Source organism: Cervus elaphus, chromosome 9 (genome assembly GCF_910594005.1).
Source record: "Cervus elaphus chromosome 9, mCerEla1.1, whole genome shotgun sequence".
Lineage (NCBI taxonomy): Eukaryota > Metazoa > Chordata > Mammalia > Artiodactyla > Cervidae > Cervus > Cervus elaphus.
In genome coordinates this window covers 20,149,482-20,173,579 of record NC_057823.1, presented here as the reverse complement: position 1 = coordinate 20,173,579, position 24,098 = coordinate 20,149,482, and the positions used below count along the sequence as shown (strand labels likewise).

The following is a 24,098-nucleotide window of genomic DNA, read 5'->3' as shown; positions in this document are numbered from 1 at the left end:
ACATTCGAACTTTGCCCTAAAGGGTATAAGACCTGAGAGGGATTCTTGATCCTTGCCCCCTTTCCATATTAAATGATTCGTCATGTCATTGGGCAATCTACCTGCAAATGTGTCTTGAGTCTCTCCACTCTTTTCCATCCTTGTTTTAGGTTTCAACATTATTGCAGCAGTCTTCTCACTCTTTTTAATGGTGCTCCCTCAAATCTATCATTTACACTGCAGCCAGTATGTAATACTCTCACCAAGAGATAACGGCTCCGTTTTCCTGAGTCTGCACAACACTATTATTTATTTATAGTGAGGATGGCTCCACCAAGGAAGGCATGGAGTGATCCTCTTGGATATGTCATCTTGAAGTTAGAGATATTTGAAGTCATCTCTGACATTTCTGATCTATTTGTAGCAATTAGCTATTGCTGAGTGAAAAATCACCCCAAAAGTTAGTGGCTAAAACAACCACAATGGTTTATCTCTTGATTCCCTGTGTTGGCACCTTAGGTTCGACCCTGCTGCTCAGTTCTTCTGGTCTCCACTGGGCTTGTTCATGTGTCTGTGGTCAGCTGTGTGTCAGCTTTGGCAGTCTTGCCTGGGCTGTCTTTCCTATCTGGGACTCATCTGGGATGATCCATCTCTCTTTCACTTTGTATTTTTCTTATTAGCCTGGGGTTTGTTTAAATGGCAGAGGCAAGGGGCCCAGTGTACGAGCAGAAACAAATAGGTTTCTTGAGGTCTAAGTTTGGAAGTGACACCACATTGCCTCTGCCATTTTAATTGTACAGTGCAAGTCACAGAGCCAGCTAGAGTCAAGGGCTGCTGACCCAAAGTCCACATCTTAAAGAGAGGAGTGGTAAGGTGACATCGTGTAGGACAAACCTCATCCCAAGCTGCGGACACAGGGAGGAATAAAGGGCGACAAATTTCTGCAATCTATAATCATTACAGTTTGAAATGAATACGAGCCTTTTGCTTGCATACAATCGGCCAGAATTGATTCTCATGTCATGCCTATTTGCAAGGGAACTTAGGAAGAATGAGAAAGTCTGGATATTGGGCGGGCAGCTGGTGGCGCAAAGTGGGGTGAATCTCTTGTTTGCAGTGTTGTGTTCTCACTGCTTCTTCTACCTTGACCCGGGCTTTTATTTCTACTTACCAGATGTGGATGAATGTGCCAATTCCAAAAGTTGCCCAGAGCATTCGACTTGCCATAACAGTCTTGGAAGCTACTCTTGCGTCTGCAACCCAGGATATGTATCCAGAAGTGGAAAGAAGAGTTTCCAGGGACCAGGGGAGACGTGTCAAGGTAGGTGCAGGGGTCTTCTGGGAATCATGTCCAATCTCTTTGGAAAGACAGCAGTGCTGGAGGAAGAGTTCGAAGTTGAGGTAGGTCTCAGCTGCGTTCAAAGTCTTGTCTGCAGACCTGAAGCCAAAAGTCACTCATCCATTCATGCATTCTTTCAACAAAGAGTTCTTGAGCACCTATTATATAGAAAAGCACTATTCGAGGGATGGAGGATACTGCAGTGAGTAACACAGGCAAAAATGTTTGTTCTCCTGAAACTTCTTGTTGAGGGTGGGGAGAAACAGATAATAAGCAACATACGTGAATGCATCTGCTATTCAGGCTGACTTTGGTGAGGATGACTTGACTTTGTTCCACAAAGTGTCAGTTGAGCTGGTTCAACTGGGGGCTAGAAGATCCACTTTAAAGGGGGATCTCTCACAAGGAGAATCTGGTGCTGAATGAAGCTGTGGGATGGAGGTCTTAGTTGTTCTCCACACGGGCTGTTTGATCACAGCTCTCTGAGCTTCCTCACAGTATGGTGGCTGAGTCCAACATGAGCATTCCAAAAGAACAAGGTGAAAGTGCCTGAGATTTTTATGACTTAGCACAGTCATTTTATTACTGAGTGTCAGCACTGCCAGGTCACAAACATGCTCAGATTCCAGAGGAGGGAATATAGACCCTGCTTGATGGAAGAAGTACCCAAGAAAAGACATTGAGTTAAGGGCATATGGAATAGAAGACATTGTTTCAACCATCTTTGGAAGATCCCAGCTGGATTTGAAGAACATCTGTAACTGTGACTCTCTTTCTCTCCAGATATAGATGAATGTTCTCAAAAGCCCCCACCTTGTGGTCCTAACTCAGTCTGCAGAAACCTGCCAGGAAAGTATGAGTGCAGCTGTCTGACTGGTTTCTCTTCTCCCACCGGAAATAACTGGATCCCTGGAAAGCCGGGAAATTTCACCTGTAAAGGTAATGAGCTCAGACTCTCAGGCGTTTGTAGACTACTCGTATTGAGTTGAGTACATGCTGTGCTAAACTGAGACACCTAATCGTTGGTCTGCTCACTCTCCTCCACTGCTCATCAGACATTAATGAATGCCTTTCCCGTGGGGTCTGCCCTGAGCATTCTGAGTGCACCAACTCTTTGGGAAGCTACCGTTGCAGCTGCAAAGTTGGATTCACCTCTAAAAACTCCATCTGCGAAGGTACAGAGAACCGGATCTCTTTTAGCTACTCGATGAATTAAGAACTTTATTTGATGATGCTATGAGCTAGAGATTTTGATCTTCATTATAGGAATGATCCAAATAAGGCCCAGAAATGTAAAGTGTCTAGCTCAAGGATGCACAGCTAGTAAGTAGAAAAACATGGATTGGAACCCTTGTTGAGGGTGTGCTATGAGTGAAGCTGTGGGTCAAGCAGTATTTGAGAGTACTGGAGGATTCAGTCCCTAGCCTGATTTATGCTCTGCTTGGGGCGGGGGTGATATTTACAATGTCTGGAGACTCTTTTGTCCAAACTGGTGGTGGTGGTGGGTTGGTTTGTGTAACAGTCCACTGGTGGGTAGAGACCAGAGATCTTGCTAGACATCCTCCAATGCACAGAATAACCTGCCCACAAGCAAGAAGGCTCGACCCCAAATGTAAATAGTACTGAGATAGAGACGCTCTTTCCCAGGGAGATCTCAGACCCAAACATTCGAACTTTGCCCTAAAGGGTATAAGACCTGAGAGGGATTCTTGATCCTTGCCCCCTTTCCATATTAAATGATTCGTCATGTCATTGGGCAATCTACCTGCAAATGTGTCTTGAGTCTCTCCACTCTTTTCCATCCTTGTTTTAGGTTTCAACATTATTGCAGCAGTCTTCTCACTCTTTTTAATGGTGCTCCCTCAAATCTATCATTTACACTGCAGCCAGTATGTAATACTCTCACCAAGAGATAACGGCTCCGTTTTCCTGAGTCTGCACAACACTATTATTTATTTATAGTGAGGATGGCTCCACCAAGGAAGGCATGGAGTGATCCTCTTGGATATGTCATCTTGAAGTTAGAGATATTTGAAGTCATCTCTGACATTTCTGATCTATTTGTAGCAATTAGCTATTGCTGAGTGAAAAATCACCCCAAAAGTTAGTGGCTAAAACAACCACAATGGTTTATCTCTTGATTCCCTGTGTTGGCACCTTAGGTTCGACCCTGCTGCTCAGTTCTTCTGGTCTCCACTGGGCTTGTTCATGTGTCTGTGGTCAGCTGTGTGTCAGCTTTGGCAGTCTTGCCTGGGCTGTCTTTCCTATCTGGGACTCATCTGGGATGATCCATCTCTCTTTCACTTTGTATTTTTCTTATTAGCCTGGGGTTTGTTTAAATGGCAGAGGCAAGGGGCCCAGTGTACGAGCAGAAACAAATAGGTTTCTTGAGGTCTAAGTTTGGAAGTGACACCACATTGCCTCTGCCATTTTAATTGTACAGTGCAAGTCACAGAGCCAGCTAGAGTCAAGGGCTGCTGACCCAAAGTCCACATCTTAAAGAGAGGAGTGGTAAGGTGACATCGTGTAGGACAAACCTCATCCCAAGCTGCGGACACAGGGAGGAATAAAGGGCGACAAATTTCTGCAATCTATAATCATTACAGTTTGAAATGAATACGAGCCTTTTGCTTGCATACAATCGGCCAGAATTGATTCTCATGTCATGCCTATTTGCAAGGGAACTTAGGAAGAATGAGAAAGTCTGGATATTGGGCGGGCAGCTGGTGGCGCAAAGTGGGGTGAATCTCTTGTTTGCAGTGTTGTGTTCTCACTGCTTCTTCTACCTTGACCCGGGCTTTTATTTCTACTTACCAGATGTGGATGAATGTGCCAATTCCAAAAGTTGCCCAGAGCATTCGACTTGCCATAACAGTCTTGGAAGCTACTCTTGCGTCTGCAACCCAGGATATGTATCCAGAAGTGGAAAGAAGAGTTTCCAGGGACCAGGGGAGACGTGTCAAGGTAGGTGCAGGGGTCTTCTGGGAATCATGTCCAATCTCTTTGGAAAGACAGCAGTGCTGGAGGAAGAGTTCGAAGTTGAGGTAGGTCTCAGCTGCGTTCAAAGTCTTGTCTGCAGACCTGAAGCCAAAAGTCACTCATCCATTCATGCATTCTTTCAACAAAGAGTTCTTGAGCACCTATTATATAGAAAAGCACTATTCGAGGGATGGAGGATACTGCAGTGAGTAACACAGGCAAAAATGTTTGTTCTCCTGAAACTTCTTGTTGAGGGTGGGGAGAAACAGATAATAAGCAACATACGTGAATGCATCTGCTATTCAGGCTGACTTTGGTGAGGATGACTTGACTTTGTTCCACAAAGTGTCAGTTGAGCTGGTTCAACTGGGGGCTAGAAGATCCACTTTAAAGGGGGATCTCTCACAAGGAGAATCTGGTGCTGAATGAAGCTGTGGGATGGAGGTCTTAGTTGTTCTCCACACGGGCTGTTTGATCACAGCTCTCTGAGCTTCCTCACAGTATGGTGGCTGAGTCCAACATGAGCATTCCAAAAGAACAAGGTGAAAGTGCCTGAGATTTTTATGACTTAGCACAGTCATTTTATTACTGAGTGTCAGCACTGCCAGGTCACAAACATGCTCAGATTCCAGAGGAGGGAATATAGACCCTGCTTGATGGAAGAAGTACCCAAGAAAAGACATTGAGTTAAGGGCATATGGAATAGAAGACATTGTTTCAACCATCTTTGGAAGATCCCAGCTGGATTTGAAGAACATCTGTAACTGTGACTCTCTTTCTCTCCAGATATAGATGAATGTTCTCAAAAGCCCCCACCTTGTGGTCCTAACTCAGTCTGCAGAAACCTGCCAGGAAAGTATGAGTGCAGCTGTCTGACTGGTTTCTCTTCTCCCACCGGAAATAACTGGATCCCTGGAAAGCCGGGAAATTTCACCTGTAAAGGTAATGAGCTCAGACTCTCAGGCGTTTGTAGACTACTCGTATTGAGTTGAGTACATGCTGTGCTAAACTGAGACACCTAATCGTTGGTCTGCTCACTCTCCTCCACTGCTCATCAGACATTAATGAATGCCTTTCCCGTGGGGTCTGCCCTGAGCATTCTGAGTGCACCAACTCTTTGGGAAGCTACCGTTGCAGCTGCAAAGTTGGATTCACCTCTAAAAACTCCATCTGCGAAGGTACAGAGAACCGGATCTCTTTTAGCTACTCGATGAATTAAGAACTTTATTTGATGATGCTATGAGCTAGAGATTTTGATCTTCATTATAGGAATGATCCAAATAAGGCCCAGAAATGTAAAGTGTCTAGCTCAAGGATGCACAGCTAGTAAGTAGAAAAACATGGATTGGAACCCTTGTTGAGGGTGTGCTATGAGTGAAGCTGTGGGTCAAGCAGTATTTGAGAGTACTGGAGGATTCAGTCCCTAGCCTGATTTATGCTCTGCTTGGGGCGGGGGTGATATTTACAATGTCTGGAGACTCTTTTGTCCAAACTGGTGGTGGTGGTGGGTTGGTTTGTGTAACAGTCCACTGGTGGGTAGAGACCAGAGATCTTGCTAGACATCCTCCAATGCACAGAATAACCTGCCCACAAGCAAGAAGGCTCGACCCCAAATGTAAATAGTACTGAGATAGAGACGCTCTTTCCCAGGGAGATCTCAGACCCAAACATTCGAACTTTGCCCTAAAGGGTATAAGACCTGAGAGGGATTCTTGATCCTTGCCCCCTTTCCATATTAAATGATTCGTCATGTCATTGGGCAATCTACCTGCAAATGTGTCTTGAGTCTCTCCACTCTTTTCCATCCTTGTTTTAGGTTTCAACATTATTGCAGCAGTCTTCTCACTCTTTTTAATGGTGCTCCCTCAAATCTATCATTTACACTGCAGCCAGTATGTAATACTCTCACCAAGAGATAACGGCTCCGTTTTCCTGAGTCTGCACAACACTATTATTTATTTATAGTGAGGATGGCTCCACCAAGGAAGGCATGGAGTGATCCTCTTGGATATGTCATCTTGAAGTTAGAGATATTTGAAGTCATCTCTGACATTTCTGATCTATTTGTAGCAATTAGCTATTGCTGAGTGAAAAATCACCCCAAAAGTTAGTGGCTAAAACAACCACAATGGTTTATCTCTTGATTCCCTGTGTTGGCACCTTAGGTTCGACCCTGCTGCTCAGTTCTTCTGGTCTCCACTGGGCTTGTTCATGTGTCTGTGGTCAGCTGTGTGTCAGCTTTGGCAGTCTTGCCTGGGCTGTCTTTCCTATCTGGGACTCATCTGGGATGATCCATCTCTCTTTCACTTTGTATTTTTCTTATTAGCCTGGGGTTTGTTTAAATGGCAGAGGCAAGGGGCCCAGTGTACGAGCAGAAACAAATAGGTTTCTTGAGGTCTAAGTTTGGAAGTGACACCACATTGCCTCTGCCATTTTAATTGTACAGTGCAAGTCACAGAGCCAGCTAGAGTCAAGGGCTGCTGACCCAAAGTCCACATCTTAAAGAGAGGAGTGGTAAGGTGACATCGTGTAGGACAAACCTCATCCCAAGCTGCGGACACAGGGAGGAATAAAGGGCGACAAATTTCTGCAATCTATAATCATTACAGTTTGAAATGAATACGAGCCTTTTGCTTGCATACAATCGGCCAGAATTGATTCTCATGTCATGCCTATTTGCAAGGGAACTTAGGAAGAATGAGAAAGTCTGGATATTGGGCGGGCAGCTGGTGGCGCAAAGTGGGGTGAATCTCTTGTTTGCAGTGTTGTGTTCTCACTGCTTCTTCTACCTTGACCCGGGCTTTTATTTCTACTTACCAGATGTGGATGAATGTGCCAATTCCAAAAGTTGCCCAGAGCATTCGACTTGCCATAACAGTCTTGGAAGCTACTCTTGCGTCTGCAACCCAGGATATGTATCCAGAAGTGGAAAGAAGAGTTTCCAGGGACCAGGGGAGACGTGTCAAGGTAGGTGCAGGGGTCTTCTGGGAATCATGTCCAATCTCTTTGGAAAGACAGCAGTGCTGGAGGAAGAGTTCGAAGTTGAGGTAGGTCTCAGCTGCGTTCAAAGTCTTGTCTGCAGACCTGAAGCCAAAAGTCACTCATCCATTCATGCATTCTTTCAACAAAGAGTTCTTGAGCACCTATTATATAGAAAAGCACTATTCGAGGGATGGAGGATACTGCAGTGAGTAACACAGGCAAAAATGTTTGTTCTCCTGAAACTTCTTGTTGAGGGTGGGGAGAAACAGATAATAAGCAACATACGTGAATGCATCTGCTATTCAGGCTGACTTTGGTGAGGATGACTTGACTTTGTTCCACAAAGTGTCAGTTGAGCTGGTTCAACTGGGGGCTAGAAGATCCACTTTAAAGGGGGATCTCTCACAAGGAGAATCTGGTGCTGAATGAAGCTGTGGGATGGAGGTCTTAGTTGTTCTCCACATGGGCTGTTTGATCACAGCTCTCTGAGCTTCCTCACAGTATGGTGGCTGAGTCCAACATGAGCATTCCAAAAGAACAAGGTGAAAGTGCCTGAGATTTTTATGACTTAGCACAGTCATTTTATTACTGAGTGTCAGCACTGCCAGGTCACAAACATGCTCAGATTCCAGAGGAGGGAATATAGACCCTGCTTGATGGAAGAAGTACCCAAGAAAAGACATTGAGTTAAGGGCATATGGAATAGAAGACATTGTTTCAACCATCTTTGGAAGATCCCAGCTGGATTTGAAGAACATCTGTAACTGTGACTCTCTTTCTCTCCAGATATAGATGAATGTTCTCAAAAGCCCCCACCTTGTGGTCCTAACTCAGTCTGCAGAAACCTGCCAGGAAAGTATGAGTGCAGCTGTCTGACTGGTTTCTCTTCTCCCACCGGAAATAACTGGATCCCTGGAAAGCCGGGAAATTTCACCTGTAAAGGTAATGAGCTCAGACTCTCAGGCGTTTGTAGACTACTCGTATTGAGTTGAGTACATGCTGTGCTAAACTGAGACACCTAATCGTTGGTCTGCTCACTCTCCTCCACTGCTCATCAGACATTAATGAATGCCTCTCCCGTGGGGTCTGCCCTGAGCATTCTGAGTGCACCAACTCTTTGGGAAGCTACCGTTGCAGCTGCAAAGTTGGATTCACCTCTAAAAACTCCATCTGCGAAGGTACAGAGAACCGGATCTCTTTTAGCTACTCGATGAATTAAGAACTTTATTTGATGATGCTATGAGCTAGAGATTTTGATCTTCATTATAGGAATGATCCAAATAAGGCCCAGAAATGTAAAGTGTCTAGCTCAAGGATGCACAGCTAGTAAGTAGAAAAACATGGATTGGAACCCTTGTTGAGGGTGTGCTATGAGTGAAGCTGTGGGTCAAGCAGTATTTGAGAGTACTGGAGGATTCAGTCCCTAGCCTGATTTATGCTCTGCTTGGGGCGGGGGTGATATTTACAATGTCTGGAGACTCTTTTGTCCAAACTGGTGGTGGTGGTGGGTTGGTTTGTGTAACAGTCCACTGGTGGGTAGAGACCAGAGATCTTGCTAGACATCCTCCAATGCACAGAATAACCTGCCCACAAGCAAGAAGGCTCGACCCCAAATGTAAATAGTACTGAGATAGAGACGCTCTTTCCCAGGGAGATCTCAGACCCAAACATTCGAACTTTGCCCTAAAGGGTATAAGACCTGAGAGGGATTCTTGATCCTTGCCCCCTTTCCATATTAAATGATTCGTCATGTCATTGGGCAATCTACCTGCAAATGTGTCTTGAGTCTCTCCACTCTTTTCCATCCTTGTTTTAGGTTTCAACATTATTGCAGCAGTCTTCTCACTCTTTTTAATGGTGCTCCCTCAAATCTATCATTTACACTGCAGCCAGTATGTAATACTCTCACCAAGAGATAACGGCTCCGTTTTCCTGAGTCTGCACAACACTATTATTTATTTATAGTGAGGATGGCTCCACCAAGGAAGGCATGGAGTGATCCTCTTGGATATGTCATCTTGAAGTTAGAGATATTTGAAGTCATCTCTGACATTTCTGATCTATTTGTAGCAATTAGCTATTGCTGAGTGAAAAATCACCCCAAAAGTTAGTGGCTAAAACAACCACAATGGTTTATCTCTTGATTCCCTGTGTTGGCACCTTAGGTTCGACCCTGCTGCTCAGTTCTTCTGGTCTCCACTGGGCTTGTTCATGTGTCTGTGGTCAGCTGTGTGTCAGCTTTGGCAGTCTTGCCTGGGCTGTCTTTCCTATCTGGGACTCATCTGGGATGATCCATCTCTCTTTCACTTTGTATTTTTCTTATTAGCCTGGGGTTTGTTTAAATGGCAGAGGCAAGGGGCCCAGTGTACGAGCAGAAACAAATAGGTTTCTTGAGGTCTAAGTTTGGAAGTGACACCACATTGCCTCTGCCATTTTAATTGTACAGTGCAAGTCACAGAGCCAGCTAGAGTCAAGGGCTGCTGACCCAAAGTCCACATCTTAAAGAGAGGAGTGGTAAGGTGACATCGTGTAGGACAAACCTCATCCCAAGCTGCGGACACAGGGAGGAATAAAGGGCGACAAATTTCTGCAATCTATAATCATTACAGTTTGAAATGAATACGAGCCTTTTGCTTGCATACAATCGGCCAGAATTGATTCTCATGTCATGCCTATTTGCAAGGGAACTTAGGAAGAATGAGAAAGTCTGGATATTGGGCGGGCAGCTGGTGGCGCAAAGTGGGGTGAATCTCTTGTTTGCAGTGTTGTGTTCTCACTGCTTCTTCTACCTTGACCCGGGCTTTTATTTCTACTTACCAGATGTGGATGAATGTGCCAATTCCAAAAGTTGCCCAGAGCATTCGACTTGCCATAACAGTCTTGGAAGCTACTCTTGCGTCTGCAACCCAGGATATGTATCCAGAAGTGGAAAGAAGAGTTTCCAGGGACCAGGGGAGACGTGTCAAGGTAGGTGCAGGGGTCTTCTGGGAATCATGTCCAATCTCTTTGGAAAGACAGCAGTGCTGGAGGAAGAGTTCGAAGTTGAGGTAGGTCTCAGCTGCGTTCAAAGTCTTGTCTGCAGACCTGAAGCCAAAAGTCACTCATCCATTCATGCATTCATTCAACAAACACTTCTTGAGCACCTATTATATAGAAAAGCACTATTCGAGGGATGGAGGATACTGCAGTGAGTAACACAGGCAAAAATGTTTGTTCTCCTGAAACTTCTTGTTGAGGGTGGGGAGAAACAGATAATAAGCAACATACGTGAATGCATCTGCTATTCAGGCTGACTTTGGTGAGGATGACTTGACTTTGTTCCACAAAGTGTCAGTTGAGCTGGTTCAACTGGGGGCTAGAAGATCCACTTTAAAGGGGGATCTCTCACAAGGAGAATCTGGTGCTGAATGAAGCTGTGGGATGGAGGTCTTAGTTGTTCTCCACACGGGCTGTTTGATCACAGCTCTCTGAGCTTCCTCACAGTATGGTGGCTGAGTCCAACATGAGCATTCCAAAAGAACAAGGTGAAAGTGCCTGAGATTTTTATGACTTAGCACAGTCATTTTATTACTGAGTGTCAGCACTGCCAGGTCACAAACATGCTCAGATTCCAGAGGAGGGAATATAGACCCTGCTTGATGGAAGAAGTACCCAAGAAAAGACATTGAGTTAAGGGCATATGGAATAGAAGACATTGTTTCAACCATCTTTGGAAGATCCCAGCTGGATTTGAAGAACATCTGTAACTGTGACTCTCTTTCTCTCCAGATATAGATGAATGTTCTCAAAAGCCCCCACCTTGTGGTCCTAACTCAGTCTGCAGAAACCTGCCAGGAAAGTATGAGTGCAGCTGTCTGACTGGTTTCTCTTCTCCCACCGGAAATAACTGGATCCCTGGAAAGCCGGGAAATTTCACCTGTAAAGGTAATGAGCTCAGACTCTCAGGCGTTTGTAGACTACTCGTATTGAGTTGAGTACATGCTGTGCTAAACTGAGACACCTAATCGTTGGTCTGCTCACTCTCCTCCACTGCTCATCAGACATTAATGAATGCCTCTCCCGTGGGGTCTGCCCTGAGCATTCTGAGTGCACCAACTCTTTGGGAAGCTACCGTTGCAGCTGCAAAGTTGGATTCACCTCTAAAAACTCCATCTGCGAAGGTACAGAGAACCGGATCTCTTTTAGCTACTCGATGAATTAAGAACTTTATTTGATGATGCTATGAGCTAGAGATTTTGATCTTCATTATAGGAATGATCCAAATAAGGCCCAGAAATGTAAAGTGTCTAGCTCAAGGATGCACAGCTAGTAAGTAGAAAAACATGGATTGGAACCCTTGTTGAGGGTGTGCTATGAGTGAAGCTGTGGGTCAAGCAGTATTTGAGAGTACTGGAGGATTCAGTCCCTAGCCTGATTTATGCTCTGCTTGGGGCGGGGGTGATATTTACAATGTCTGGAGACTCTTTTGTCCAAACTGGTGGTGGTGGTGGGTTGGTTTGTGTAACAGTCCACTGGTGGGTAGAGACCAGAGATCTTGCTAGACATCCTCCAATGCACAGAATAACCTGCCCACAAGCAAGAAGGCTCGACCCCAAATGTAAATAGTACTGAGATAGAGACGCTCTTTCCCAGGGAGATCTCAGACCCAAACATTCGAACTTTGCCCTAAAGGGTATAAGACCTGAGAGGGATTCTTGATCCTTGCCCCCTTTCCATATTAAATGATTCGTCATGTCATTGGGCAATCTACCTGCAAATGTGTCTTGAGTCTCTCCACTCTTTTCCATCCTTGTTTTAGGTTTCAACATTATTGCAGCAGTCTTCTCACTCTTTTTAATGGTGCTCCCTCAAATCTATCATTTGCACTGCAGCCAGTATGTAATACTCTCACCAAGAGATAACGGCTCCGTTTTCCTGAGTCTGCACAACACTATTATTTATTTATAGTGAGGATGGCTCCACCAAGGAAGGCATGGAGTGATCCTCTTGGATATGTCATCTTGAAGTTAGAGATATTTGAAGTCATCTCTGACATTTCTGATCTATTTGTAGCAATTAGCTATTGCTGAGTGAAAAATCACCCCAAAAGTTAGTGGCTAAAACAACCACAATGGTTTATCTCTTGATTCCCTGTGTTGGCACCTTAGGTTCGACCCTGCTGCTCAGTTCTTCTGGTCTCCACTGGGCTTGTTCATGTGTCTGTGGTCAGCTGTGTGTCAGCTTTGGCAGTCTTGCCTGGGCTGTCTTTCCTATCTGGGACTCATCTGGGATGATCCATCTCTCTTTCACTTTGTATTTTTCTTATTAGCCTGGGGTTTGTTTAAATGGCAGAGGCAAGGGGCCCAGTGTACGAGCAGAAACAAATAGGTTTCTTGAGGTCTAAGTTTGGAAGTGACACCACATTGCCTCTGCCATTTTAATTGTACAGTGCAAGTCACAGAGCCAGCTAGAGTCAAGGGCTGCTGACCCAAAGTCCACATCTTAAAGAGAGGAGTGGTAAGGTGACATCGTGTAGGACAAACCTCATCCCAAGCTGCGGACACAGGGAGGAATAAAGGGCGACAAATTTCTGCAATCTATAATCATTACAGTTTGAAATGAATACGAGCCTTTTGCTTGCATACAATCGGCCAGAATTGATTCTCATGTCATGCCTATTTGCAAGGGAACTTAGGAAGAATGAGAAAGTCTGGATATTGGGCGGGCAGCTGGTGGCGCAAAGTGGGGTGAATCTCTTGTTTGCAGTGTTGTGTTCTCACTGCTTCTTCTACCTTGACCCGGGCTTTTATTTCTACTTACCAGATGTGGATGAATGTGCCAATTCCAAAAGTTGCCCAGAGCATTCGACTTGCCATAACAGTCTTGGAAGCTACTCTTGCGTCTGCAACCCAGGATATGTATCCAGAAGTGGAAAGAAGAGTTTCCAGGGACCAGGGGAGACGTGTCAAGGTAGGTGCAGGGGTCTTCTGGGAATCATGTCCAATCTCTTTGGAAAGACAGCAGTGCTGGAGGAAGAGTTCGAAGTTGAGGTAGGTCTCAGCTGCGTTCAAAGTCTTGTCTGCAGACCTGAAGCCAAAAGTCACTCATCCATTCATGCATTCTTTCAACAAAGAGTTCTTGAGCACCTATTATATAGAAAAGCACTATTCGAGGGATGGAGGATACTGCAGTGAGTAACACAGGCAAAAATGTTTGTTCTCCTGAAACTTCTTGTTGAGGGTGGGGAGAAACAGATAATAAGCAACATACGTGAATGCATCTGCTATTCAGGCTGACTTTGGTGAGGATGACTTGACTTTGTTCCACAAAGTGTCAGTTGAGCTGGTTCAACTGGGGGCTAGAAGATCCACTTTAAAGGGGGATCTCTCACAAGGAGAATCTGGTGCTGAATGAAGCTGTGGGATGGAGGTCTTAGTTGTTCTCCACACGGGCTGTTTGATCACAGCTCTCTGAGCTTCCTCACAGTATGGTGGCTGAGTCCAACATGAGCATTCCAAAAGAACAAGGTGAAAGTGCCTGAGATTTTTATGACTTAGCACAGTCATTTTATTACTGAGTGTCAGCACTGCCAGGTCACAAACATGCTCAGATTCCAGAGGAGGGAATATAGACCCTGCTTGATGGAAGAAGTACCCAAGAAAAGACATTGAGTTAAGGGCATATGGAATAGAAGACATTGTTTCAACCATCTTTGGAAGATCCCAGCTGGATTTGAAGAACATCTGTAACTGTGACTCTCTTTCTCTCCAGATATAGATGAATGTTCTCAAAAGCCCCCACCTTGTGGTCCTAACTCAGTCTGCAGAAACCTGCCAGGAAAGTATGAGTGCAGCTGTCTGACTGGTTTCTCTTCTCCCACCGGAAATAACTGGATCCCTGGAAAGCCGGGAAATTTCACCTGTAAAGGTAATGAGCTCAGACTCTCAGGCGTTTGTAGACTACTCGTATTGAGTTGAGTACATGCTGTGCTAAACTGAGACACCTAATCGTTGGTCTGCTCACTCTCCTCCACTGCTCATCAGACATTAATGAATGCCTCTCCCGTGGGGTCTGCCCTGAGCATTCTGAGTGCACCAACTCTTTGGGAAGCTACCGTTGCAGCTGCAAAGTTGGATTCACCTCTAAAAACTCCATCTGCGAAGGTACAGAGAACCGGATCTCTTTTAGCTACTCGATGAATTAAGAACTTTATTTGATGATGCTATGAGCTAGAGATTTTGATCTTCATTATAGGAATGATCCAAATAAGGCCCAGAAATGTAAAGTGTCTAGCTCAAGGATGCACAGCTAGTAAGTAGAAAAACATGGATTGGAACCCTTGTTGAGGGTGTGCTATGAGTGAAGCTGTGGGTCAAGCAGTATTTGAGAGTACTGGAGGATTCAGTCCCTAGCCTGATTTATGCTCTGCTTGGGGCGGGGGTGATATTTACAATGTCTGGAGACTCTTTTGTCCAAACTGGTGGTGGTGGTGGGTTGGTTTGTGTAACAGTCCACTGGTGGGTAGAGACCAGAGATCTTGCTAGACATCCTCCAATGCACAGAATAACCTGCCCACAAGCAAGAAGGCTCGACCCCAAATGTAAATAGTACTGAGATAGAGACGCTCTTTCCCAGGGAGATCTCAGACCCAAACATTCGAACTTTGCCCTAAAGGGTATAAGACCTGAGAGGGATTCTTGATCCTTGCCCCCTTTCCATATTAAATGATTCGTCATGTCATTGGGCAATCTACCTGCAAATGTGTCTTGAGTCTCTCCACTCTTTTCCATCCTTGTTTTAGGTTTCAACATTATTGCAGCAGTCTTCTCACTCTTTTTAATGGTGCTCCCTCAAATCTATCATTTACACTGCAGCCAGTATGTAATACTCTCACCAAGAGATAACGGCTCCGTTTTCCTGAGTCTGCACAACACTATTATTTATTTATAGTGAGGATGGCTCCACCAAGGAAGGCATGGAGTGATCCTCTTGGATATGTCATCTTGAAGTTAGAGATATTTGAAGTCATCTCTGACATTTCTGATCTATTTGTAGCAATTAGCTATTGCTGAGTGAAAAATCACCCCAAAAGTTAGTGGCTAAAACAACCACAATGGTTTATCTCTTGATTCCCTGTGTTGGCACCTTAGGTTCGACCCTGCTGCTCAGTTCTTCTGGTCTCCACTGGGCTTGTTCATGTGTCTGTGGTCAGCTGTGTGTCAGCTTTGGCAGTCTTGCCTGGGCTGTCTTTCCTATCTGGGACTCATCTGGGATGATCCATCTCTCTTTCACTTTGTATTTTTCTTATTAGCCTGGGGTTTGTTTAAATGGCAGAGGCAAGGGGCCCAGTGTACGAGCAGAAACAAATAGGTTTCTTGAGGTCTAAGTTTGGAAGTGACACCACATTGCCTCTGCCATTTTAATTGTACAGTGCAAGTCACAGAGCCAGCTAGAGTCAAGGGCTGCTGACCCAAAGTCCACATCTTAAAGAGAGGAGTGGTAAGGTGACATCGTGTAGGACAAACCTCATCCCAAGCTGCGGACACAGGGAGGAATAAAGGGCGACAAATTTCTGCAATCTATAATCATTACAGTTTGAAATGAATACGAGCCTTTTGCTTGCATACAATCGGCCAGAATTGATTCTCATGTCATGCCTATTTGCAAGGGAACTTAGGAAGAATGAGAAAGTCTGGATATTGGGCGGGCAGCTGGTGGCGCAAAGTGGGGTGAATCTCTTGTTTGCAGTGTTGTGTTCTCACTGCTTCTTCTACCTTGACCCGGGCTTTTATTTCTACTTACCAGATGTGGATGAATGTGCCAATTCCAAAAGTTGCCCAGAGCATTCGACTTGCCATAACAGTCTTGGAAGCTACTCTTGCGTCTGCAACCCAGGATATGTATCCAGAAGTGGAAAGAAGAGTTTCCAGGGACCAGGGGAGACGTGTCAAGGTAGGTGCAGGGGTCTTCTGGGAATCATGTCCAATCTCTTTGGAAAGACAGCAGTGCTGGAGGAAGAGTTCGAAGTTGAGGTAGGTCTCAGCTGCGTTCAAAGTCTTGTCTGCAGACCTGAAGCCAAAAGTCACTCATCCATTCATGCATTCTTTCAACAAAGAGTTCTTGAGCACCTATTATATAGAAAAGCACTATTCGAGGGATGGAGGATACTGCAGTGAGTAACACAGGCAAAAATGTTTGTTCTCCTGAAACTTCTTGTTGAGGGTGGGGAGAAACAGATAATAAGCAACATACGTGAATGCATCTGCTATTCAGGCTGACTTTGGTGAGGATGACTTGACTTTGTTCCACAAAGTGTCAGTTGAGCTGGTTCAACTGGGGGCTAGAAGATCCACTTTAAAGGGGGATCTCTCACAAGGAGAATCTGGTGCTGAATGAAGCTGTGGGATGGAGGTCTTAGTTGTTCTCCACACGGGCTGTTTGATCACAGCTCTCTGAGCTTCCTCACAGTATGGTGGCTGAGTCCAACATGAGCATTCCAAAAGAACAAGGTGAAAGTGCCTGAGATTTTTATGACTTAGCACAGTCATTTTATTACTGAGTGTCAGCACTGCCAGGTCACAAACATGCTCAGATTCCAGAGGAGGGAATATAGACCCTGCTTGATGGAAGAAGTACCCAAGAAAAGACATTGAGTTAAGGGCATATGGAATAGAAGACATTGTTTCAACCATCTTTGGAAGATCCCAGCTGGATTTGAAGAACATCTGTAACTGTGACTCTCTTTCTCTCCAGATATAGATGAATGTTCTCAAAAGCCCCCACCTTGTGGTCCTAACTCAGTCTGCAGAAACCTGCCAGGAAAGTATGAGTGCAGCTGTCTGACTGGTTTCTCTTCTCCCACCGGAAATAACTGGATCCCTGGAAAGCCGGGAAATTTCACCTGTAAAGGTAATGAGCTCAGACTCTCAGGCGTTTGTAGACTACTCGTATTGAGTTGAGTACATGCTGTGCTAAACTGAGACACCTAATCGTTGGTCTGCTCACTCTCCTCCACTGCTCATCAGACATTAATGAATGCCTCTCCCGTGGGGTCTGCCCTGAGCATTCTGAGTGCACCAACTCTTTGGGAAGCTACCGTTGCAGCTGCAAAGTTGGATTCACCTCTAAAAACTCCATCTGCGAAGGTACAGAGAACCGGATCTCTTTTAGCTACTCGATGAATTAAGAACTTTATTTGATGATGCTATGAGCTAGAGATTTTGATCTTCATTATAGGAATGATCCAAATAAGGCCCAGAAATGTAAAGTGTCTAGCTCAAGGATGCACAGCTAGTAAGTAGAAAAACATGGATTGGAACCCTTGTTGAGGGTGTGCTATGAGTGAAGCTGTGGGTCAAGCAGTATTTGAGAGTACTGGAGGATTCAGTCCCTAGCCTGATTTATGCTCTGCTTGGGGCGGGGGTGATATTTACAATGTCTGGAGACTCTTTTGTCCAAACTGGTGGTGGTGGTGGGTTGGTTTGTGTAACAGTCCACTGGTGGGTAGAGACCAGAGATCTTGCTAGACATCCTCCAATGCACAGAATAACCTGCCCACAAGCAAGAAGGCTCGACCCCAAATGTAAATAGTACTGAGATAGAGACGCTCTTTCCCAGGGAGATCTCAGACCCAAACATTCGAACTTTGCCCTAAAGGGTATAAGACCTGAGAGGGATTCTTGATCCTTGCCCCCTTTCCATATTAAATGATTCGTCATGTCATTGGGCAATCTACCTGCAAATGTGTCTTGAGTCTCTCCACTCTTTTCCATCCTTGTTTTAGGTTTCAACATTATTGCAGCAGTCTTCTCACTCTTTTTAATGGTGCTCCCTCAAATCTATCATTTACACTGCAGCCAGTATGTAATACTCTCACCAAGAGATAACGGCTCCGTTTTCCTGAGTCTGCACAACACTATTATTTATTTATAGTGAGGATGGCTCCACCAAGGAAGGCATGGAGTGATCCTCTTGGATATGTCATCTTGAAGTTAGAGATATTTGAAGTCATCTCTGACATTTCTGATCTATTTGTAGCAATTAGCTATTGCTGAGTGAAAAATCACCCCAAAAGTTAGTGGCTAAAACAACCACAATGGTTTATCTCTTGATTCCCTGTGTTGGCACCTTAGGTTCGACCCTGCTGCTCAGTTCTTCTGGTCTCCACTGGGCTTGTTCATGTGTCTGTGGTCAGCTGTGTGTCAGCTTTGGCAGTCTTGCCTGGGCTGTCTTTCCTATCTGGGACTCATCTGGGATGATCCATCTCTCTTTCACTTTGTATTTTTCTTATTAGCCTGGGGTTTGTTTAAATGGCAGAGGCAAGGGGCCCAGTGTACGAGCAGAAACAAATAGGTTTCTTGAGGTCTAAGTTTGGAAGTGACACCACATTGCCTCTGCCATTTTAATTGTACAGTGCAAGTCACAGAGCCAGCTAGAGTCAAGGGCTGCTGACCCAAAGTCCACATCTTAAAGAGAGGAGTGGTAAGGTGACATCGTGTAGGACAAACCTCATCCCAAGCTGCGGACACAGGGAGGAATAAAGGGCGACAAATTTCTGCAATCTATAATCATTACAGTTTGAAATGAATACGAGCCTTTTGCTTGCATACAATCGGCCAGAATTGATTCTCATGTCATGCCTATTTGCAAGGGAACTTAGGAAGAATGAGAAAGTCTGGATATTGGGCGGGCAGCTGGTGGCGCAAAGTGGGGTGAATCTCTTGTTTGCAGTGTTGTGTTCTCACTGCTTCTTCTACCTTGACCCGGGCTTTTATTTCTACTTACCAGATGTGGATGAATGTGCCAATTCCAAAAGTTGCCCAGAGCATTCGACTTGCCATAACAGTCTTGGAAGCTACTCTTGCGTCTGCAACCCAGGATATGTATCCAGAAGTGGAAAGAAGAGTTTCCAGGGACCAGGGGAGACGTGTCAAGGTAGGTGCAGGGGTCTTCTGGGAATCATGTCCAATCTCTTTGGAAAGACAGCAGTGCTGGAGGAAGAGTTCGAAGTTGAGGTAGGTCTCAGCTGCGTTCAAAGTCTTGTCTGCAGACCTGAAGCCAAAAGTCACTCATCCATTCATGCATTCTTTCAACAAAGAGTTCTTGAGCACCTATTATATAGAAAAGCACTATTCGAGGGATGGAGGATACTGCAGTGAGTAACACAGGCAAAAATGTTTGTTCTCCTGAAACTTCTTGTTGAGGGTGGGGAGAAACAGATAATAAGCAACATACGTGAATGCATCTGCTATTCAGGCTGACTTTGGTGAGGATGACTTGACTTTGTTCCACAAAGTGTCAGTTGAGCTGGTTCAACTGGGGGCTAGAAGATCCACTTTAAAGGGGGATCTCTCACAAGGAGAATCTGGTGCTGAATGAAGCTGTGGGATGGAGGTCTTAGTTGTTCTCCACACGGGCTGTTTGATCACAGCTCTCTGAGCTTCCTCACAGTATGGTGGCTGAGTCCAACATGAGCATTCCAAAAGAACAAGGTGAAAGTGCCTGAGATTTTTATGACTTAGCACAGTCATTTTATTACTGAGTGTCAGCACTGCCAGGTCACAAACATGCTCAGATTCCAGAGGAGGGAATATAGACCCTGCTTGATGGAAGAAGTACCCAAGAAAAGACATTGAGTTAAGGGCATATGGAATAGAAGACATTGTTTCAACCATCTTTGGAAGATCCCAGCTGGATTTGAAGAACATCTGTAACTGTGACTCTCTTTCTCTCCAGATATAGATGAATGTTCTCAAAAGCCCCCACCTTGTGGTCCTAACTCAGTCTGCAGAAACCTGCCAGGAAAGTATGAGTGCAGCTGTCTGACTGGTTTCTCTTCTCCCACCGGAAATAACTGGATCCCTGGAAAGCCGGGAAATTTCACCTGTAAAGGTAATGAGCTCAGACTCTCAGGCGTTTGTAGACTACTCGTATTGAGTTGAGTACATGCTGTGCTAAACTGAGACACCTAATCGTTGGTCTGCTCACTCTCCTCCACTGCTCATCAGACATTAATGAATGCCTCTCCCGTGGGGTCTGCCCTGAGCATTCTGAGTGCACCAACTCTTTGGGAAGCTACCGTTGCAGCTGCAAAGTTGGATTCACCTCTAAAAACTCCATCTGCGAAGGTACAGAGAACCGGATCTCTTTTAGCTACTCGATGAATTAAGAACTTTATTTGATGATGCTATGAGCTAGAGATTTTGATCTTCATTATAGGAATGATCCAAATAAGGCCCAGAAATGTAAAGTGTCTAGCTCAAGGATGCACAGCTAGTAAGTAGAAAAACATGGATTGGAACCCTTGTTGAGGGTGTGCTATGAGTGAAGCTGTGGGTCAAGCAGTATTTGAGAGTACTGGAGGATTCAGTCCCTAGCCTGATTTATGCTCTGCTTGGGGCGGGGGTGATATTTACAATGTCTGGAGACTCTTTTGTCCAAACTGGTGGTGGTGGTGGGTTGGTTTGTGTAACAGTCCACTGGTGGGTAGAGACCAGAGATCTTGCTAGACATCCTCCAATGCACAGAATAACCTGCCCACAAGCAAGAAGGCTCGACCCCAAATGTAAATAGTACTGAGATAGAGACGCTCTTTCCCAGGGAGATCTCAGACCCAAACATTCGAACTTTGCCCTAAAGGGTATAAGACCTGAGAGGGATTCTTGATCCTTGCCCCCTTTCCATATTAAATGATTCGTCATGTCATTGGGCAATCTACCTGCAAATGTGTCTTGAGTCTCTCCACTCTTTTCCATCCTTGTTTTAGGTTTCAACATTATTGCAGCAGTCTTCTCACTCTTTTTAATGGTGCTCCCTCAAATCTATCATTTACACTGCAGCCAGTATGTAATACTCTCACCAAGAGATAACGGCTCCGTTTTCCTGAGTCTGCACAACACTATTATTTATTTATAGTGAGGATGGCTCCACCAAGGAAGGCATGGAGTGATCCTCTTGGATATGTCATCTTGAAGTTAGAGATATTTGAAGTCATCTCTGACATTTCTGATCTATTTGTAGCAATTAGCTATTGCTGAGTGAAAAATCACCCCAAAAGTTAGTGGCTAAAACAACCACAATGGTTTATCTCTTGATTCCCTGTGTTGGCACCTTAGGTTCGACCCTGCTGCTCAGTTCTTCTGGTCTCCACTGGGCTTGTTCATGTGTCTGTGGTCAGCTGTGTGTCAGCTTTGGCAGTCTTGCCTGGGCTGTCTTTCCTATCTGGGACTCATCTGGGATGATCCATCTCTCTTTCACTTTGTATTTTTCTTATTAGCCTGGGGTTTGTTTAAATGGCAGAGGCAAGGGGCCCAGTGTACGAGCAGAAACAAATAGGTTTCTTGAGGTCTAAGTTTGGAAGTGACACCACATTGCCTCTGCCATTTTAATTGTACAGTGCAAGTCACAGAGCCAGCTAGAGTCAAGGGCTGCTGACCCAAAGTCCACATCTTAAAGAGAGGAGTGGTAAGGTGACATCGTGTAGGACAAACCTCATCCCAAGCTGCGGACACAGGGAGGAATAAAGGGCGACAAATTTCTGCAATCTATAATCATTACAGTTTGAAATGAATACGAGCCTTTTGCTTGCATACAATCGGCCAGAATTGATTCTCATGTCATGCCTATTTGCAAGGGAACTTAGGAAGAATGAGAAAGTCTGGATATTGGGCGGGCAGCTGGTGGCGCAAAGTGGGGTGAATCTCTTGTTTGCAGTGTTGTGTTCTCACTGCTTCTTCTACCTTGACCCGGGCTTTTATTTCTACTTACCAGATGTGGATGAATGTGCCAATTCCAAAAGTTGCCCAGAGCATTCGACTTGCCATAACAGTCTTGGAAGCTACTCTTGCGTCTGCAACCCAGGATATGTATCCAGAAGTGGAAAGAAGAGTTTCCAGGGACCAGGGGAGACGTGTCAAGGTAGGTGCAGGGGTCTTCTGGGAATCATGTCCAATCTCTTTGGAAAGACAGCAGTGCTGGAGGAAGAGTTCGAAGTTGAGGTAGGTCTCAGCTGCGTTCAAAGTCTTGTCTGCAGACCTGAAGCCAAAAGTCACTCATCCATTCATGCATTCTTTCAACAAAGAGTTCTTGAGCACCTATTATATAGAAAAGCACTATTCGAGGGATGGAGGATACTGCAGTGAGTAACACAGGCAAAAATGTTTGTTCTCCTGAAACTTCTTGTTGAGGGTGGGGAGAAACAGATAATAAGCAACATACGTGAATGCATCTGCTATTCAGGCTGACTTTGGTGAGGATGACTTGACTTTGTTCCACAAAGTGTCAGTTGAGCTGGTTCAACTGGGGGCTAGAAGATCCACTTTAAAGGGGGATCTCTCACAAGGAGAATCTGGTGCTGAATGAAGCTGTGGGATGGAGGTCTTAGTTGTTCTCCACACGGGCTGTTTGATCACAGCTCTCTGAGCTTCCTCACAGTATGGTGGCTGAGTCCAACATGAGCATTCCAAAAGAACAAGGTGAAAGTGCCTGAGATTTTTATGACTTAGCACAGTCATTTTATTACTGAGTGTCAGCACTGCCAGGTCACAAACATGCTCAGATTCCAGAGGAGGGAATATAGACCCTGCTTGATGGAAGAAGTACCCAAGAAAAGACATTGAGTTAAGGGCATATGGAATAGAAGACATTGTTTCAACCATCTTTGGAAGATCCCAGCTGGATTTGAAGAACATCTGTAACTGTGACTCTCTTTCTCTCCAGATATAGATGAATGTTCTCAAAAGCCCCCACCTTGTGGTCCTAACTCAGTCTGCAGAAACCTGCCAGGAAAGTATGAGTGCAGCTGTCTGACTGGTTTCTCTTCTCCCACCGGAAATAACTGGATCCCTGGAAAGCCGGGAAATTTCACCTGTAAAGGTAATGAGCTCAGACTCTCTGGCATTTGTAGACTGCTCATATTGAGCTGAGTACATGGTGTGCTAAACTGAGACACCTAATCGTTGGTCTGCTCACTCTCCTCCACTGCTCATCAGACATTAATGAATGCCTCTCCCGTGGGGTCTGCCCTGAGCATTCTGAGTGCACCAACTCTTTGGGAAGCTACCGTTGCAGCTGCAAAGTTGGATTCACCTCTAAAAACTCCATCTGCGAAGGTACAGAGAACCGGATCTCTTTTAGCTACTCGATGAATTAAGAACTTTATTTGATGATGCTATGAGCTAGAGATTTTGATCTTCATTATAGGAATGATCCAAATAAGGCCCAGAAATGTAAAGTGTCTAGCTCAAGGATGCACAGCTAGTAAGTAGAAAAACATGGATTGGAACCCTTGTTGAGGGTGTGCTATGAGTGAAGCTGTGGGTCAAGCAGTATTTGAGAGTACTGGAGGATTCAGTCCCTAGCCTGATTTATGCTCTGCTTGGGGCGGGGGTGATATTTACAATGTCTGGAGACTCTTTTGTCCAAACTGGTGGTGGTGGTGGGTTGGTTTGTGTAACAGTCCACTGGTGGGTAGAGACCAGAGATCTTGCTAGACATCCTCCAATGCACAGAATAACCTGCCCACAAGCAAGAAGGCTCGACCCCAAATGTAAATAGTACTGAGATAGAGACGCTCTTTCCCAGGGAGATCTCAGACCCAAACATTCGAACTTTGCCCTAAAGGGTATAAGACCTGAGAGGGATTCTTGATCCTTGCCCCCTTTCCATATTAAATGATTCGTCATGTCATTGGGCAATCTACCTGCAAATGTGTCTTGAGTCTCTCCACTCTTTTCCATCCTTGTTTTAGGTTTCAACATTATTGCAGCAGTCTTCTCACTCTTTTTAATGGTGCTCCCTCAAATCTATCATTTACACTGCAGCCAGTATGTAATACTCTCAC

General features: G+C 45.0%; 1 protein-coding gene across 1 annotated transcript in view; it reads left to right on the top strand.

Moving 5' to 3' along the window:
* The window catches only part of LOC122700722 (fibrillin-1-like), an 88,622-nt gene that overhangs the window by 7,997 nt on the left and 56,527 nt on the right, over positions 1 to 24,098 (top strand). Inside the window, exons 9-30 of the mRNA XM_043913792.1 lie at positions 1,154 to 1,300; positions 2,102 to 2,257; positions 4,136 to 4,282; positions 5,084 to 5,239; positions 7,118 to 7,264; positions 8,066 to 8,221; positions 8,338 to 8,457; positions 10,100 to 10,246; positions 11,048 to 11,203; positions 11,320 to 11,439; positions 13,082 to 13,228; positions 14,030 to 14,185; positions 14,302 to 14,421; positions 16,064 to 16,210; positions 17,012 to 17,167; positions 17,284 to 17,403; positions 19,046 to 19,192; positions 19,994 to 20,149; positions 20,266 to 20,385; positions 22,028 to 22,174; positions 22,976 to 23,131; positions 23,248 to 23,367. Coding sequence (XP_043769727.1) covers positions 1,154 to 1,300; positions 2,102 to 2,257; positions 4,136 to 4,282; positions 5,084 to 5,239; positions 7,118 to 7,264; positions 8,066 to 8,221; positions 8,338 to 8,457; positions 10,100 to 10,246; positions 11,048 to 11,203; positions 11,320 to 11,439; positions 13,082 to 13,228; positions 14,030 to 14,185; positions 14,302 to 14,421; positions 16,064 to 16,210; positions 17,012 to 17,167; positions 17,284 to 17,403; positions 19,046 to 19,192; positions 19,994 to 20,149; positions 20,266 to 20,385; positions 22,028 to 22,174; positions 22,976 to 23,131; positions 23,248 to 23,367 — 3,144 coding nt within the window. The remainder of the gene's footprint in view (positions 1 to 1,153; positions 1,301 to 2,101; positions 2,258 to 4,135; positions 4,283 to 5,083; positions 5,240 to 7,117; positions 7,265 to 8,065; positions 8,222 to 8,337; positions 8,458 to 10,099; positions 10,247 to 11,047; positions 11,204 to 11,319; positions 11,440 to 13,081; positions 13,229 to 14,029; positions 14,186 to 14,301; positions 14,422 to 16,063; positions 16,211 to 17,011; positions 17,168 to 17,283; positions 17,404 to 19,045; positions 19,193 to 19,993; positions 20,150 to 20,265; positions 20,386 to 22,027; positions 22,175 to 22,975; positions 23,132 to 23,247; positions 23,368 to 24,098) is intronic.